Genomic DNA, 17,724 nt, shown 5'->3' on the forward strand with positions numbered 1-17,724 from the left:
TGGATTGAAAGATTCTTGGTTGAGTCGGTTTGTCTACAGACGTATTCATACACACAAACAGAAAAATTCAGAGGATCGTAGGAATGACCGACAATTTTGTGTAGCAGCACTTTTACAAATGTTGTACCCCCCACCATGGTGGTGATGTGACAGCTATGCAATCAGACATAGCTTTTGATTACCTGGTCCAATTCCATACCCAGTGGTAACCTAAAAACCGAGGGTACATTCCCAAGTGGATGTTTCATATGAGTGTCTGCGACTGGTAAAGGTGCTCTCCAGTGCGGGAGGACTTCAGAGTAGAACTTCTTCTTTTCCAGATGTTTTAGCATGTGATCCTATCACACTCTGGGATTACTCCCAGCAGGTCTGACCGTAGCTCTGATTTCTTCTGGAAGATGCTGCTGAGGATGTGGTCAGCCTAGCTCAGCATGGTGATGCCGCGAGTCGAGTGAACATGTTGTATACGAGATAACACCGGAGACAACTGACAGACCACTAGGAATGCTATTTAGGGTTCATCTCCTGCTTGTGCATTTCATTACGGTACACTAAATAACTTGAGGGTTCCCCCTCTTGCACTTTCCAATGTTGTTGAATATTCCAGAATGGAAAAAATGATAGCTGCAGCAACCTTATGAAGAGAAGTTTATTTGGAACTACCTTTTAAAATTAGTGGAAAACAAAATAGAAAAACGCAAATCCGTCCCCCTTTGGAGAAAGTGGCAGAGGGGGGGAAGACGCCATTGCTCACAAACATAATTCACGGACTGCCATTGCAGCAGTTTTCTCGTGTGAAAAGTCCCCGAAGCCCACACAGCAACTATAAAACCAAGGATCTTGCATAGAAAGTAACAAGCAGCCTGAGACGGATCGGATGAGGGAAGGGCCGAGTGGGGAATGCGTCATTCTTCCTCTTCCACTTTAAGGTTGTCCAGAGTGGGAGAATAAACCTGAAGATAAAGGAATTAGAAAGCCTGCAGTATGGATACCGAATAGAAGCTCGAGTCTTAAAACTCTCAAGTCTCTGCACTGGAGTGATTACCTTTCTTGTTGCCGATAATCTCGTGTTTCGCTTTCCATCGACTCTCCCACTAGCAGGAAAAAGACGACAAAATAAGAAATCCGCACAGCTGCCGTACCAAAATGGCACACCCTACAGGCAGGCGCTCACCTGGTCTGTCTGCGAGTGTAGGTCACCCCAAGGCTGGAATCGACGCTCGATGCTGGGGGCCGCAATCCACGTGCCACCTTTAGGTTACCCGCTTTTTGTTTCAGTTGCTGGTGTCTGGGTGGGGACTGTGGCTTCACATGGGCCTCCAGATCCTTCTGGGAGTCTAGAAAACCTGAGCGCACCTTCTCTGGCCGCCGGTTCCCTGCCGCCCCTCGTGACTGAAGTGGGTGAATGGTACCCTCTTTTTCTCGCTGATGTGGGTCTTCTGCAAACACAAGAAAACCGCCTCGGTCTCAGTTAAGAATGGGAGGAGTTACTTAGTGGGGGGGGTATTGTTCCGCTTACCTTGATGTTTGACGCGCCGCTGCGGAATTGGAGAGGATTTCCTGTTTGGGTTTTCAGTTGCAGGCAGTGGCCGTCGGACGCGTGGGCTGCCTGTGAAGCACGCGGTCGGAGGGCGAATGTTACACTTGTCCTTTATTAAAATAGAATAAAGAAGAAAATGAGAGGGGTCCAGCTGCAGACCTCCGTGATGCAGTAACTCCTCTGGACAGCCAATAGGATTGCAGGTTTTTGTCACTTGGTTTTGACCCTAATCTTACATCACAGTGTAACCAGGTGCTATCACTGACATATAATATCAAGTGACAACTTCTTCGGTGGAGTGGAGCTCTGGAGGGCCGTAGCTAGAGTCTATTGGGGAAAAAAATATATATATACACGTCACATGAAAGTAAGGGCTTTAAATTAATTACCATCTAGGCAATTTCAGAATATCTCATTAAGCTACAGAAACAGTATACAGGTTTCCGTTGTCAAAAAAGAGGAAGAAAGACTGAAACCTCAGGCGCCTACCATCTTAATGCCTCGCTGTGGAAGTTTGTGTTTAAACCGGCCGTAGACAAATAACCGGCAGGAAGAAGCGGCCGCTGCCCTCTTCTATTGTTGAGGCTCAGCAGACCTTACTCTAATGTGTCGGAACAAATTGATATTCGGTTCTTTAACACGTGACCCCTAAATGAGGGCAGTTTAAATAAGGATAGAGTGAGAAGCAGCCGTCGTGTCAATATACAAGAGGAACTTCCAATTCATCCTTTGTGGGGCCTATGAAGCCCTCCATTAATAGGAGAGGATTTACCGCGCAATAAAATAACTCCAAATCCCAGCTAGTATTAAGGGCAATATCTTAAGATTTATTCTTATGAAGAAGAAAAAAAAAAGTGGAGTGGAGATCTAAAGGAGCGCAGAAGGCAAAAAGGCGTTGCTTGTGACCCAAAGGGCCATCCAAAGCTAGCAACAGTCCTGATACGAAAACATGCAAATAGTCGACAATGCAAAGTAAAAGGTCAAAAACCCAGAAAGCACAAGTAAACTCGCCACTCCTCATCCCTCTGGATTTAGACGCTGGAGGGCCAGTTGTTGACGCACCACATGTGCAACATAACCAAGGCATTGATCCGACGGCAAAATGAAAAACAAGGAATACAAATAAGGAACCCAAGCCAAATTAAGTTCAACAGAACAATCAAAAAGGATGTAAAACAAATATGTGAACCCCACCCCGTGTAGGACCCCTGGCTAAAACAGAACAGTTGGCCCAAATACTAATAACAAACCCCTAACCGAGATAGAACAAATGCTGTCCCCCTCGTCCCGGACGCCGCCGATTGCGGATGTCCTCAGAGATGCCACCACTTTGGTCTGCTCACGTGATTCGAGGGTCTTCCTGGTTAATGAACTTCATTTTTTTTTTTTAATTAAAGAAAGAAAACGTGCTATGTGCGTATTGTGTCCATTCCCTGTAAAGCGCCATTGTCATTTACGGCTGCGTGCGTCATTTTCATTTTTATTTCTAACTGGGCCAACCTGAATAACACAGTTAATCCCCCGGTGTGGTGCATACTCCCCTTACGTCCCAAGCTAGAAATGTAGCAATGTCAATGTCAATTTATTTATATAGTACATTTAAAACAACATAGAAGTGCTGTGGTCAAAGTGCTTTACAATAATAGAATAAAAGAAAAACAAATAACATAAATAGAAATTAAATATATGAACATAAATAAAATAAATAATAAATAGAAGTAATGTTATACAGTATAATCACAATAGCATTAAAGAAAGGACCTGATTGGACAACTGAGTATGCATAGCCAACCTCGGGTATAAGCAAGAGGGTCCGGCGGCTATAAAGAGAACATTCTAGAGCCTAAGAAGGTCTCCTCTCATTTTGAAATGGGGGTACAGCCACTAACTTGTGATGAATTTGAACGTGTTGTTGGTCATACCTGGTAGGGCACCAGACCAGAGGACAGTTAAGTGTCTCCTTCAGGTCAGTCTTTAGGGTGGTGGCTGGCATGTACAAGATTAGGCTCTCAGGGGTCTCCTGCTATACCACCCTAGACTCATGTTAAGAGTTCGTAAAAGCCTGTCAAGAAAGACTAAAGTGGAAAACAGAAAGCAATCAAGTGACACTCTGCTGATGGTGTGACAATGACAACCCACCCTAACCCTTTCAAGGTTTGTTGGCACAGCAAATGGTCTCTTTAAAAAGAACAGATCCAGGAGGGCAGCACGGCCGGCTGTCTGCCGAGGTGGCGAGTTCTCTCTCTCGATGGTAAATCATCGTCACAGCCTTTCCAACGCCTCTCATCTTCACCACCACAGCAGCCGAGTTCTGCTGCCATCCTGGCCGCATCGGGCACAAGCCTGGCATCATTGTACCCTCAAAGCTTTACTGACCTGATGCTGGAACAGCATGTCTTCCTGGAGCAGCATCCCGCAGAACTCGCAGGGCAGGATCACGTCTGAGCCCAGAGGCGAGTCGAAAGCCAGGTCTGCAAATTTTTGGGAGAGAAGTGGGGAGGAAAGGGGGCTTGGTGTCACTGGGCTGAACGAGTCCTCCTGCCGTCGTGAGGGCAGCTGCTTGCTGTAGGAAGAGAAGGCGCTGGAAGGACTGCATCCCGTCTAAGACCAAGGAAAAGAGAGAGCGAGAATGGCTCAGTGTGGCATCTCAGGGCTCAAATATGGCAGAGATGATCTCAACTGGCATTCAACTCATTGAGCGTCCTAGAATGGCAGCGACTTGGTAACAAAATGGTACATTATATGGCTACCACAATGGGAGTTCAACGCACAACATGAGAGCATCACACTGCGACTCGCCCATTCGTTTACTCACTGGTCCCTCTGGAGGATGAAATGTGAACTTCGGTCCATACCTGATGCAGAATCAAGTCCTCCACAGGAAAAAGGTCCTCACAGAACTCGCATGGCAGCATATCTTCATCACCACCACCTAATGTCCAAAAAGATGAGGACATTGCAATGAAAAGCTGGAACTTTCCACGTGATTAGATGGGCTTCTCAAAAGAAATGCCAGCTCTTGAACAAAGAATATCCATCAGGCACACAAATGACAATTCATTTTCTTGCCTATCAACTATAAAATTCAATTCCAAATTCCATTGTCTTAAAAGCATTAATGTTTGCACTGCACCATCTACTGGAGCGTATTGTGTAATGCATGTAGGAATAAAATGCACTGCATTTGTCATTCCAACAGATAGTGCATCACAACCATTTGTAGTAAAAAAAAAAAAAAAAAAAGCTGTTGGAATGACAAATGTAATGTATCTGTTATATGCCTTTTGGTATTGGATTTATAAAAGCAGTTTTAATGTGTGTGGTGTGCCATCTGTAGGAATGACAAACGCAATGCATATGTCCTTGTTAAATGCCATTGGGTATGGGATTTGTAAAAGCAGTGCTAATGTTTGTTATGTGCCATCTGTTAAAAATAAGAATCCAATGCATTTTATTACTACACAAGAATATGATGTGCCATCTCTCAGAATAACAAATGCAGTGTATATGCATCTGTTATATGCCATTTGGTATCCGATTCATAAAAGCAGTGTTAAAGTTTGAGATGTGCCATCTGTTGAATGAAAAATGCAATGCATATGTCTGTTATGTACCATTTGGTATGGGATTCATAAAAGCAGGGTCATTGTTTGTGGTGTGCCATCTGTTGGAATAACACATGCAATGCATATGTCTTTGTTATATGCCATTAGGTATAAAAATGCAATGCATTTTATTACTACAAATGTTTGTGATGCGCCATCTGTTGGAATGACACAGATATAGCAACCAGATGGACATACAGACATTTGTCTTTTCAATAAGGTGGCTAAGCTGATTTCTGTCCATCTGGCAGTTGCCATGAATTTGTGCCCGCTTGCCTATCTCTGTGTGCTTTTAACAATGGATGTTGTAGTTGCAGGCAGCAACACTTTACACAGCTGTTCCTCCAATGAGTGCACGTGGGAAGTGCAGTTCTACAATTCTGAAGGCACACGGTCACCAACAGCGAGGGTATGAATGCCAGGACTGATGACAAAATTTCTGTCACACACGCCCTAGCGGACCCTTGTGGAAATGCAAACAAGTATAAAACGGGCCTGAAGACAAAATGAAACCCGTCTGATTTTTGTCCGTGATTGCCGAGTCGCAGACCGGTTGGACAGAGACAAATCAGGACTGGCACCGACATAATGCGATACGGCGTTTACTTACAAGATGTTTGTATGGATCACTGCCACCGAGTCGTCACCGGCCTTAAATTTATTACCTGGATTTCTGAACTGAGCAGGCTTCTGAAGTTGAGGTCTTCAAAAACAGAAGTCCTTGATGGTGTCACGGTGGTGACCTCTCTTTCCATATTATGGATTATTCAGAGTAATCCAAGTATTTCCCACCTCATCTTGAAGGAAGGTGTTAGTGTTATGGACTAAATGACAATAAAGTAACAAGAACAATGGCGATCGCCCAGTACTTGACATTAAAATACTCACGGTGGTCCGACACGTTCAGATTTCTAAAGAGCATCGACTCCATCGCTGGCTGCTTATGGAGGTTTGTCAGGTCCCCGTTGACAAAGCTGTCTTTCACCAAGCCAGTGTAGCTCAGCAGATCCTGGGTGAGGTCGTCCTTTAAGCCCAGCGCCAGCAGGTGGTCTACTGTGGCATTTTCCTCCAGCTTCTCCCTGGAGCCATTCTGCCATCTGCCATTTGACATCAGCCACTCCAGGGTTTCTGCAAAAGCTCAGCAGGGTTAGTTGAATGAGAGAGAGAGAGACCCTCCACCTCTCAAAGGGCAGGCCGCACAGCTGGGTCACGTGATGGTGACGTGAGACTTGTGCCACCGAGTGCCATCTACTCGTGGAGGCCCTCATCTGAGGCGGAGGTCGGACACCATTAATGCTCTCGTGGTGGTGGAGCGGGCATTGGCGCTGCAGCCCTCTGGCCATACCAAGTCGGCTCTTTGCCAGGGTGTCATGGAGACGCAGTGTGGAGTTGTTTGTTTTGTTTTTTTAACTGTTAAATTTCTAATATAAATGTAAGTTTCTACTAATTTGTGAAGCCCTTTAAGCCATTTTAGTTTGTGTATCTTGTCAAAATGGACTTCTTTACAGTGGTGGGTGAACGAGGAGTTACTACCCGTAAATGGAGGGTGGGCCTTAACGGTAGGTGGAGCCTAAAAACGGGACAAAGGAGTAGAAAGGAGCAGGTCAGTCGATGTGTGTTTTTATTAAACAGCATGACGTTCTGCGTTTTAAATCTGGAGAGAGGCAGGCAATGCTGCCATTTGTAGGACACGAGGGTCCGACGTGCACATTAAGAATTCATTCATCACTAGACCCTGTTAGACAGGTTGAGTACCGCTAATCTGAAATTGCACAATCCCAAACTTTGTGGACGCCGACACGACAACACAAATGGAAGATTCCACGCCGGACCTCATTTACCCAGAGTTGGCGCCTCGACTGGCTATTTACGACCCCTTCCTCCAATCCCCCTTTTGAATTTCAAGTGGGGCGCCAACGACAAGCAGGGGGTACAAGGAGCCAGGGCTGCAGTACCGAAGGGTGGGGGAGTGGCATGGTTCACAAGTGCTGTGCCGCCACACTCTTGGGCTCTGACACTCCATTGGCGCCAATTTGTTATCGGCCATCGTCTCTGTCAGATAACCCCCCTGTCCCTGATTGGCATCCTGGCAGAAGGGAAGAAGGTGTGGATGGACAGTTGCCCCAGTTGGATTTGTCTGGAAGCACCTTTCCTGGACGTCAAGAAATGTATGGATGGGGAAGGACTGCAACAGTGGGCTACTTAATCCCCCACTACACTAGGTGGCAGGTTCTCATTCATGTTGCCGCAGGGCATCTTGGGTAATGTAGTCTTGGTGAGCGGCCCTGTTCCTGGCGTGTGGGTGCCACCAGAGGGGGCTGTAAGAAAGGCGCAGACCAGGAATGAGGTTCCGCCTGACGTCACTTGAGCCCTAGGAAGGGCTCTGGTATAAGAAGAAGACACCCGGCCTCGTGAAGACGAGTCGAGTCGGGAGGAGGAAGGCTGTGAGGAGAGACGGAGGATCTGTTGTGCTTTGGAGGATCGTGACCTGTGTAAGTTACTTTGGTCAAATCAACCCCTTTATCAACTGGGTGTCTGCGGCTCAGGGCACTCCCTAGTGTTCACAAGGTAGGACTTTTTGTGCATGAAACAATGTTGAATAAAATGAGCCTAAGGCTACACCTGTATCGCATTGGCGCGATTTCAACGAGGTGTGTTGGGCCATATGTATGGCATAGGTTTGGTGCCCAAATGTTGCAAAAAAAAAAAATTCACGAAAAAAGCTACTCACTTGGATTCTCGGAGTTGAAATTCTGAGAGAGGCCCGACCCCGTTCTCACGGGCTGGTGGAGTCCGGCGAGTTGCTCATCGACGAAGCTGTCCTCCAGAAAGTCGCCCCAGGTGGTCTGCTCGTCCCCAAAGCCGTTCTGTAGGCTAAGAGCCAGCAGGTGATCCAGAGAGGAGTGCTCGTCCTGCGTCTCGGGGTGCCCAGCTTCCCACCCGCCATTCTTTTTGTTCTGCTTCACTTTATCCACTACAGAGAGAGTCAGAATTAGAGCAGATTACGATACGTCGTCGTCATGTTGTTTTAAAATGAAACCGAGTGGCGCTGCCATACTAAACTGGCAGACCTGTACATGGGGAAACCTGCAGGTAGCGTTCAGCCTGCTTAATTCCAGGGTCGCCTTATTCATTTCAAATTCCTGCCTACGTTTACGTGCCACCACTGGGTGCATGCACATGGTGCAATCGTCACGTGTCAACTAAACACACCAAACTGGGTACCTTGGTTCTGGTCTCTGGCACGCTCCAGCGCTGGTCTTCTCATCCCCGACTCTGTGCCCAAATTGAATGCCTTCTTGTGTTCTCCTCTGCCAAAAATGCCCTCGCTGTGCAACATTCTGTGGTTGAACGGAGCCCTGGACAAGTGGACTGGCCGCTTGCTGCTGGATGTCTCCGGCGCCTCGATGCCACACACGGCCGGGTGGGTGCCCAGCTCTCTCACCATCACGTTACGGAGACACTTCTCGCAGCGCTCCGTGCGCGTCCCACAGTACTCCTCGTGGCCAGCCCGCTTGCTGAAAGTCACCTCCAGCTCACAGAACTGGCACTTTACCAGGCGCAGGCTGCATTCCTGGGACTGAAAGGGACAAGAGTTGGCATCACACGTGTTAGAAAGCGGGGTGCCAGGCAGACCAATGAGCAAATAAAACCACAAAAAGGAAAGCAAGTGACAACTGAGGTAGCAGAGAGGAGCAGGGCAGCCATTAACTCTGTGAGTGGCACAGCATGACAGACTGGCATCAGCAATGGCGGTGGGGCATTTACTATTTCTGCTCTGTCGTTTATTCTTGTTTTTTTTACAGAATCTCGTAAAGTACATTGAGCTTTGGATGAAATTGTGCTCTACCATGAAATGTGTGGTCACTGCTGTGCATTTATTTATTTATTAATTTTTATAAAGTGTGTCTGTAAAAAGAACAATGTCCCCCTAGGGGCAGATAAAGTCCCATCCATTATCCCAGAGGACACCATACTAATGGCTCCTTACCCAGGTGAGACACCTTTAGAATGGATGGGCTTATCAAATCGTTTTGGAAGGACACTGGGGGGCTGTCCTTTGTGGACATACAAAACCCCCTGATACACGGGGTGGCAGCATCTGGCTGGTAGTAAACAACCCATAGGGTAACCAGGGAGCAGCTGTAGTCCGAGTGAGGTACTCGGGTACCACCAGGCGGAGCTGCAGAAGGAGGTCACCTCCCAGAATGGGCTCCCCAGGTGTGGCATTGGGGCACCTGAAGGACTCTGGGGTCCAACTTTAACCCCCTCTGCATTCCCTGGGAGGGGGTGGACTGAAATCAGGAGGGAGAAGGGTCTAACTGGAGCCTGCATTACCTATGACGCAAGGGAAGGTAAAGCCCACCATGTTAGTCACAAAACAGCCCACGAGTCCGCTAACCCTAAACTGGGCACGGGGTGGGCATGACGTGAATGACGTCTTGTGACTGACCACATAGGTACTGCAGTCTGCAGTTACACCCCTTTGTCAGGAGGGTGCAGACAAGCTTGCTGGGAGGAATTGGGGAGAAGAAAGACAAAGCACAGAAGTGTTGTGCTGTGCCAGGGTGAACTGTGGAGAGGAGCTTGTTTAGAGGAACCTTAGAAATAAATCCTTACTGCACTCTGCAGTTGTGTCGGGGGGGAGGGGGGTCTTTACGCCCCCTGCAGGACACCTTAGATATCCGTCCATCCATCCATTGTATGAAATGAGTTGTTTTTTGTTTTCATAATTTATTAGAAGAGCTTAGCTGATTAGCTTGATGGACTAAAAGGTCTCCTCTCGTTTATCAAATTTCTTTTGTTTCTAAAATAACTAAATGTCATGTTGTTGCTTATTCTGACAATAAGTTAATCAAGTGGGTGTTATGTGTCTGTGTTTAGTAGACAGCCTGGGTGGACTGGCACGCCGTAAGAAATGTATGGATGGGGAAGGACTGCAACAGTGGGCTACTTAATCCCCCACTACACTAGGTGGCAGGTTCTCATTCATGTTGCCGCAGGGCATCTTGGGTAATGTAGTCTTGGTGAGCGGCCCTGTTCCTGGCGTGTGGGTGCCACCAGAGGGGGCTGTAAGAAAGGCGCAGACCAGGAATGAGGTTCCGCCTGACGTCACTTGAGCCCTAGGAAGGGCTCTGGTATAAGAAGAAGACACCCGGCCTCGTGAAGACGAGTCGAGTCGGGAGGAGGAAGGCTGTGAGGAGAGACGGAGGATCTGTTGTGCTTTGGAGGATCGTGACCTGTGTAAGTTACTTTGGTCAAATCAAACCCCTTTATCAACTGGGTGTCTGGGCTCAGGGCACTCCCTAGTGTTCACAAGGTAGGACTTTTGTGCATGAAACAATGTTGAATAAAATGAGCCTAAGGCTACACCTGTATCGCATTGGCCGATTTCAACGAGGTGTGTTGGGCCATATGTATGGCATAGGTTTGGTGCCCAAATGTTGCAAAAAAAATTCATGAAAAAGCTACTCACTTGGATTCTCGGAGTTGAAATTCTGAGAGAGGCCCGACCCGCTCACGGGCTGGTGGAGTCCGGCGAAGTTGCTCATCGACGAAGCTGTCCTCCAGAAAGTCGCCCCAGGTGGTCTGCTCGTCCCCAAAGCCGTTCTGTAGGCTAAGAGCCAGCAGGTGATCCAGAGAGGAGTGCTCGCCCCGCGCCTCGGGGTGCCCAGCTTCCCACCCGCCATTCTTTTTGTTCTGCTTCACTTTATCCACTACAGAGAGAGTCAGAATTAGAGCAGATTACGACGCGCCGTATGTCATGTTGTTTTAAAATGAAACCGAGTGGCCTGCCATACTAAACTGGCAGACCTGTACATGGGGAAACCTGCAGGTAGCGTTCAGCCTGCTTAATTCCAGGGTCGCCTTATTCATTTCAAATTCCTGCCTCTACGCACGCGTACACCACTGGGTGCATGCACATGGTGCAATCGCCACGCGTCAACTAAACACACCAAACTGGGTACCTTGGTTCTGGTCTCTGGCACGCTCCAGCGCTGGTCTTCTCATCCCCGACTCTGTGCCCAAATTGAATGCCTTCTTGTGTTCTCCTCTGCCAAAATGCCCTCGCTGTGCAACATTCTGTGGTTGAACGGAGCCCTGGACAAGTGGACTGGCCGCTTGCTGCTGGATGTCTCCTCGCCTCGATGCCACACACGGCCGGGTGGGTGCCCAGCTCTCTCACCATCACGCTACGGAGACACTTCTCAGCGCTCGCGCGCTGGCCCCACAGTACTCGTGGCCAGCCCGCTTGCTGAAAGTCACCTCCAGCTCACAGAACTGGCACTTTACCAGGCGCAGGCTGCATTCCTGGGACTGAAAGGGACAAGAGTTGGCATCACACGCAGTTAGAAAGCGGGTGCAGGCAGACCAATGAGCAAATAAAACCACAAAAGGAAAGCAAGTGACAACTGAGGTAGCAGAGAGGAGCAGGGCAGCCATTAACTCTGTGAGTGGCACAGCGAGCTTGTGGATCTTGCTTAGAAATGGCTTCTTCTTTGCACTGTAGAGTTTCAGCTGGCAACGGCGGATGGCACGGTGGATTGTGTTCACTGACAATGGTTTCTGGAAGTATTACTGAGCCCATTCTGTGATTTCCTTTACAGTAGCATTCCTGTTTGTGGTGCAGTGTCATTTAAGGGCCCGGAGATCACGGGCATCCAGTATGGTTTTACGGCCTTGACCCTTACGCACAGAGATTGTTCCAGATTCTCTGAATCTTCGGATGATGTTATGCACAGTTGATGATGATAGATGCAAAGTCTTTGCAATTTTCGCTGGGTAACACCTTTCTGATATTGCTCCACTATCTTTCTGCGCAACATTGTGGGAATTGGTGATCCTCTACCCATCTTGGCTTCTGAGAGACACTGCCACTCTGAGAAGCTCTTTTTATACCCAATCATGTTGCCAATTGACCTAATTAGTGTTTATTGGTCTTCCAGCTCTTCGTCATGCTCAAATTTACATTTTCCAGCCTCTTATTGCTACTTGTCCCAACTTTTTTGGGATTTGTTGACACCGTGAAATTTTGAATCAACATATTTTTCCTTTAAAATGATACATTTACTTGGATTAAACGTTTGATCTGTCATCTACGTTCTATTACAAATAAAATATTGCCATTTGCCATCTCCACTTCATTGCATTCAGTTTTTATTCACAATTTGTTTAGTGTCCCAACTTTTTTGGAAACCAAGCTAGTTTAAATTTCATTTACTTTAATTTAAATACCTGGTGTTCCTCCAGCTGACTCCTCTCCATCTTCATTGTACATTTACAGACAACCTGTGGAAGAAATAAGAAACCCGATGTGAGTGCAGCTGTGCCAACCAAGGAGGCCAACTTGTACCAATTATGTTAAACCACTATGGACCAGAAGATGAGATCTGTGCAGGTATGTACACTGGGGACCACCCTGGCACTGCCAGGTCTCCCAGAAAGTTCTGGTACAGTGCTTGGATTTGTGTTTGTTCAAATTGTCATTCACACCCGTTGTGCAGGTGGTGCGTGTTTGGTGCCAATGAAGGGGCCCAGTTCTCCTCTACTCTGGCACCTGAATGTATAATTCTGCATGAAGACGTAGGACCGCCAATCAAGGACCTGACCGTCGGGGTCTACGCGGCTCCTCACCTGTGCATGCTGGGAGTCAATGTGCTCCTCCAGATCCGCTTTGGGGACGGGCTCTGCACAGCGCGGGCACAACTTGATGTTCCTCCGGCAGTGCACTTCATGGATCGTGAAGTTCTCCGTGGGGATGTCCCGCTTGCTACGGAGATGAACAGACAGGTTAGGAAGGCCTCGGTGTGTACCAGTCGTTCATTCAGAAGCTACAATTAACGGCTTATTGCGGCTCGGTGCATTCACATTACGGGAAATAACACTAAAGCAGACACCCCAGGCGGGTCTGTTTTGTTCTTTTCAAGGATTTTACGATATACAAGTACCAGTTTCCACAGAGGTGTGTGCCCACGTTGGCCATCTTTCACTTCCGGTTCAACAGTCCTAAAAAGAGAGGAAAAAAAAAAGCAAATAAAGATTGGAGTGTGAATAGTGGTAGAGAGATACAGGGGCCACTTCGATTACGCCGTGACGCTTCCCATCATTCAAACCCTAGTTACAGCTGCTGGTATCTCATCAGCCAGGACTAAGAGGAGGTTAGAAATGAAAAATGGACTCTGACGACTCCCCGGGACCCTGCGCGTTCTAACGAAGTGGTGATCTCCGTGCTTTAGTGAATAACGTCTGTTCGCCATTTTCTAACTCTCCGATCATTCACCTGGCATGGTGCACTTGGACGTATCCGTGAACTCGATAATTGCTATACGTTCTCTTAAATCGATGCCCGATGGGCGATATCGACGTACAGATACTCGGACGTGGACGGTGGCAGGGCCTTCCACTAGTGAACGTATGTCTCCCTCCGTATGATGATGAGGATCAGTTGTGTCCCGTCTGCGCTAAGCCCGAGGGGACGTCCTCATTTAGTCTCCATTTTCGAGACAGTCCAGCTGCACACCTCCACTCTTCAGGACGGCCAATCAGATTGCAGGTTTTTTGTCACTTGGTTTCCTTGACTTAGCGAGTCACACAACCCTCACCGCAACCAGCTGTCATCACTGAAATGTGTAAAGTGACAACATCCTCAACGGAGGGGCACTCTGGGGGTCCGCAGTTCGAGTCTATTGACATTTTCACCTTTCCCCGACAATATTTACAACACAAAAACGCAGCCTCTGATTGGATCCTGCTCATTATTCAGTAGCTTCTCATTCCCCGATTGGTCACCTTTCATGGGAGTAAACCGCACTCCAACATAGCGGGCACAGAGGCATCACTTTCCACGGCGTCAGTTGTTACTCACAAAAAGTCTAAATTTTGTAATAAATTTCGCAGCTGCTGGTGTTCTGTTTAGGATTTTTTCCCTCGTGTGTGCGAGCCCGGCGTCTTATGCACTTTTGGTCATTTTAGTGTAAATGGCGGTACTTTTGTTGACATTGTGAAAACGCCAGTGTGGACCGAGATGGTGTTCATTTATAAAAGCCGTTTTTTTCAATGCAAATGTAGTTTAGTGTGGACACTTTTTTTTAATGGCGGAGAGCGGCCATTACTGTCCACCAGACCTGTATAGCGTAAGTGTCCCCCAATGTTTCTTCACGTCTCTTCTGAAAAGCCTACTTGAAACTAACCAATGGGACACGTTCTACCCGGGCAGCCTCACCATAGGAGAAGGGGCTTTTATTCTGAAGGGACTCAACACTGCCATGCAGGCCCCCAGGGTTTGATTCCAGGGACCGTGCAGACTTGGCCTCCTCTGTCAGTGTCTACACCTGCTGTCCCATCCCAGCCTGAGGATCTGTGGCCCCAAATCTGCCCAGTGACCCCCATCACGGTGGGCTACTGCCTTGATCCCGGTGCTAACTGCAGAGTCTGCTCCTCCCATTTGGGGGAAAAAGGTGCTTTAGAAAATGTGGGGATGAGTGGCAGTAGCTGACGTGCCCTGATGGCGCATGCCACGCTCTTTACATCCCATGCACAATGATCAATGTTTAGAGCTGTTAGCACTTTCATGTGACTTTACGTACAATCTGTGAATTCTAAAGGCTTATTTTTATTTGGCACGATATTAAATGATTTTCTTACAAAGAAAACCCATGACTTGGAGAGAGTAAAACATCAATGGGGACAAGCTTAAACCCGAGCCTCAGTCAGTCATTTTTAAACCCACTTAGTCCTGAACAGAGTGGTGGGGGTCTGCTGGAGCCTATCCTAGTTAGCATAGCATGGACTTGGCAGGACAAACACACACGGGACAATTTAGGATCCACCAGTTCACCTAACCTTGCATATCTTTGGACTGTGGGAGGAAACCCACCCACACATGGGGAGGGCTTGGGATACAAACCCTGGACTCCTTACTGAGAGACGTTTGGAATGAAAAGCTAATCTAGTCCCCCACCCCCATCCGGACGTTACGTGATCCTAACTCGTGATCAGATGATACCAGTCCTCCCATTTAGCCATCCAATATCGCTTTCCATTCCATCATCTTATTTCTCTGCCCTACAAGGATGGTGGAAATGAACGCTTGGCTGACCAAGCGCAGCCTCAGCGTAGGTAAAGTACAAACCTCGCTAGACCACCGAAAACGCCCAATCAACATTAACGATCACATTATCAGATCCGCAACAGAATGACTGGTGCCGGCCGGACGAATGACATTTGTTGTCGTGATGCTAGGGAGCTCACGTTTATTTCTTTGCTTTTTACCTGAACTCGGCCCACCTTCATCCTTAAGACCTGTACCCCGAACCGAGCAGTCGCTTCCTGAACGGGACTCCCGCAGACTCCTTTCACTTTGAAGAGAGTGAAAAGAGGGAAAGTTTACCTCGACTAACGACGCCTTCTCTGCGGTGAATGTCGAGCTCCGATGACACGAAGTGATTCGAAAAGAATCGCTCCAACAGTTCCAGCCCGGTGTCCTGTCGGCGATCTGCGTCGCAGTCAACTAACTCATCAAACAAACAGAAACAAGAACTACTCTGCTGTCGACCCCTGCAAGTCCCCGCCCCCTACACTTTGATTGGACGAATGCTGCAGTGCTGGCCATTCCATTCGAAAATCTCCAAATCAATCTCAAACGGCGGGCCAATCAAAGTCAAGTGAGGCACTAAAATTCCGTCTCCGACAGTAACATCGTCACTGTGACATCATCACACACTAACCTATCCGATGGCTTCCAGCTGATCGCTGTGGGCGAGCACTATAAGTACATTCTGAGCCTTAACTGTCTTGACTGTCGCTTCGTCATATTCTTATTTAAAAGGCTACCGTCTACAATTACATTTATAATAATTTAATGGACAAATAGTTCATTAACACAATATGGCGGCGAGAGGGGGTGCTTCGTTCGCTGAATTGTGCGGCTTTGAGTTGAGAACGGCAGGTTAATGAGCTGCATGGCACTACAGCCGAGGGCAGCTCACACAATGGCCTGCCTTGTCTGGTTATCCTGTCACAAAGTGGATCTTGGGTAGGACGGGGGTAGGACTGTGACCTCGGTGTAGCCGGCACTTCTCACTTTCAGCCCGTTCAGGATAAGCCGGGCTGAGTGGATCTTTAATTCTCGGCCTGAAGGCGGACACAGAGAGCCTGCATTTACCTGCGTTCTCCTGGCTTTCCTAGACCGGGCGTCTCCACCCGAACCTTCCGCTACTGCTGCCGCCACCGTTGCTGCCGTTTGGGGGGGGATTTCCAAGGTCATCTGATGAGTAAAACGAACAGAGGAGAAGGACTGAAACTGAACTCATTGGCTGATCCCTCGTTAAAGCTCAGAGTTCAACTCGTTAGGTGGCCATTTTGCTTCAGCTTCCCATCCATCCCTCCATTATTTCTAACCAGCGTATCCAAACAGGAACCAAACCTGGACAGGATGCCAGTCCATCACAAGTTGAACACACACACACTAGGGGCCAATTTAGCAATGCCAGCTCACCTAACTTGTATGGCTTCCCATTGTTTGCCCACCAGTCCCACCTGCCTTCTTTTTCTGCATGTTTTACAACAGCTGGTCAAGTGTTGGGCACCTAACCATGGAAGTGGCATTGACAAACCCGTATCATATATTTATTACCCATTGCAACCACTCCTTGTACTTTTATTTTGTCACCACTGACCTGATGCATCTCACTTTATTTGTAGTAGATTTTAAGCTGCTACTGAGCTTATGACGTATTTCATTTCTTATTTTGAAAATTGCATTTCATGTCCCAGCTGCTTCCTGTATGGAGTTTGCACGTTCTCCCCGTGGTGTGTGGATTTCCTCTCACAGTCCAAAGACATGAAAGCTAAGGGAACTGGTGATGTTAAACTGGCCCCGCGATGTGTTTGTGTTCAACCTGCTTAGGTTTTGTTCCTGCCTTGCTCCTGATGCTTTCTGGGATTGATTCCAGTTGCCCCACGACCCTGTCCTAAATAAGCAGGTTAGGAAGATGTCCACTTTGAACAGTCAACAGTGAAATGATATTAGCAAGACACACAAATACACTGTAAGTACATACTGTCCATTGCATGCAGCATCCACCTTAATAAAAGAGTAAGTGTCTGTGTTTCAGGTTTCAATGTCTCTCTATCATTCCAACAGATGGTACATCACAAGCATTTGTAGTAATAAAATGTATCCATTTATCATTCTCACAGATGGCGCACCACTAACATTAACACTGCTTTTACAAATTCCATTCGAAATGCCATATAACAGAGACATACTGTATGCATTGCATTTGTCACTCCAACAGATGGCACATTCCTAACATTAATACTGCTTTTATGAATCCCATACTAAATGGCATATAACATTTTATATGTATTGCATTTGTCATTCTAACAGATGGCGCATCACAAACATTAAACCTGCCTTTACACATCCCATGCCAAATGGCATATAACCAAGACATATGCATTGCATTTGTCATTCCAACAGAACATTTATTTTAATACACCAATATTGATGGGAGTTCTGGCCATGATGGGTGCTGCTCCCTACCTCCAGAAAAATGGATAGATATTAGGGGACTG

The 17,724-nt window shown here is 47.5% G+C and overlaps 1 protein-coding gene across 1 annotated transcript; it reads right to left on the reverse strand.

Annotated features, from left to right (window-relative positions):
• Positions 1-631: 631 nt before the first annotated feature.
• trafd1 (TRAF-type zinc finger domain containing 1) lies at positions 632-15,691 on the reverse strand. Its single transcript, XM_039742748.1, has 16 exons — positions 15,536-15,691; positions 13,095-13,152; positions 12,781-12,916; positions 12,382-12,435; positions 11,344-11,463; positions 11,115-11,229; positions 10,660-10,862; positions 8,371-8,725; positions 7,877-8,119; positions 6,034-6,273; positions 4,396-4,472; positions 3,917-4,141; positions 1,520-1,649; positions 1,175-1,439; positions 1,046-1,094; positions 632-953 (listed from the first exon to the last, which is right to left on the reverse strand). The coding sequence occupies exons 2-16, from the start codon at positions 13,127-13,129 to the stop codon at positions 906-908; spliced, it is 2,295 nt and encodes a 764-aa protein (XP_039598682.1). The 5' UTR covers positions 13,130-13,152; positions 15,536-15,691; the 3' UTR covers positions 632-905.
• Between the last annotated feature and the right edge of the window lie 2,033 nt (positions 15,692-17,724).

The sequence above is a fragment of the Polypterus senegalus genome, unplaced genomic scaffold, assembly GCF_016835505.1.
Source record: "Polypterus senegalus isolate Bchr_013 unplaced genomic scaffold, ASM1683550v1 scaffold_2810, whole genome shotgun sequence".
NCBI classification, from domain to species: Eukaryota; Metazoa; Chordata; class Cladistia; order Polypteriformes; family Polypteridae; genus Polypterus; species Polypterus senegalus.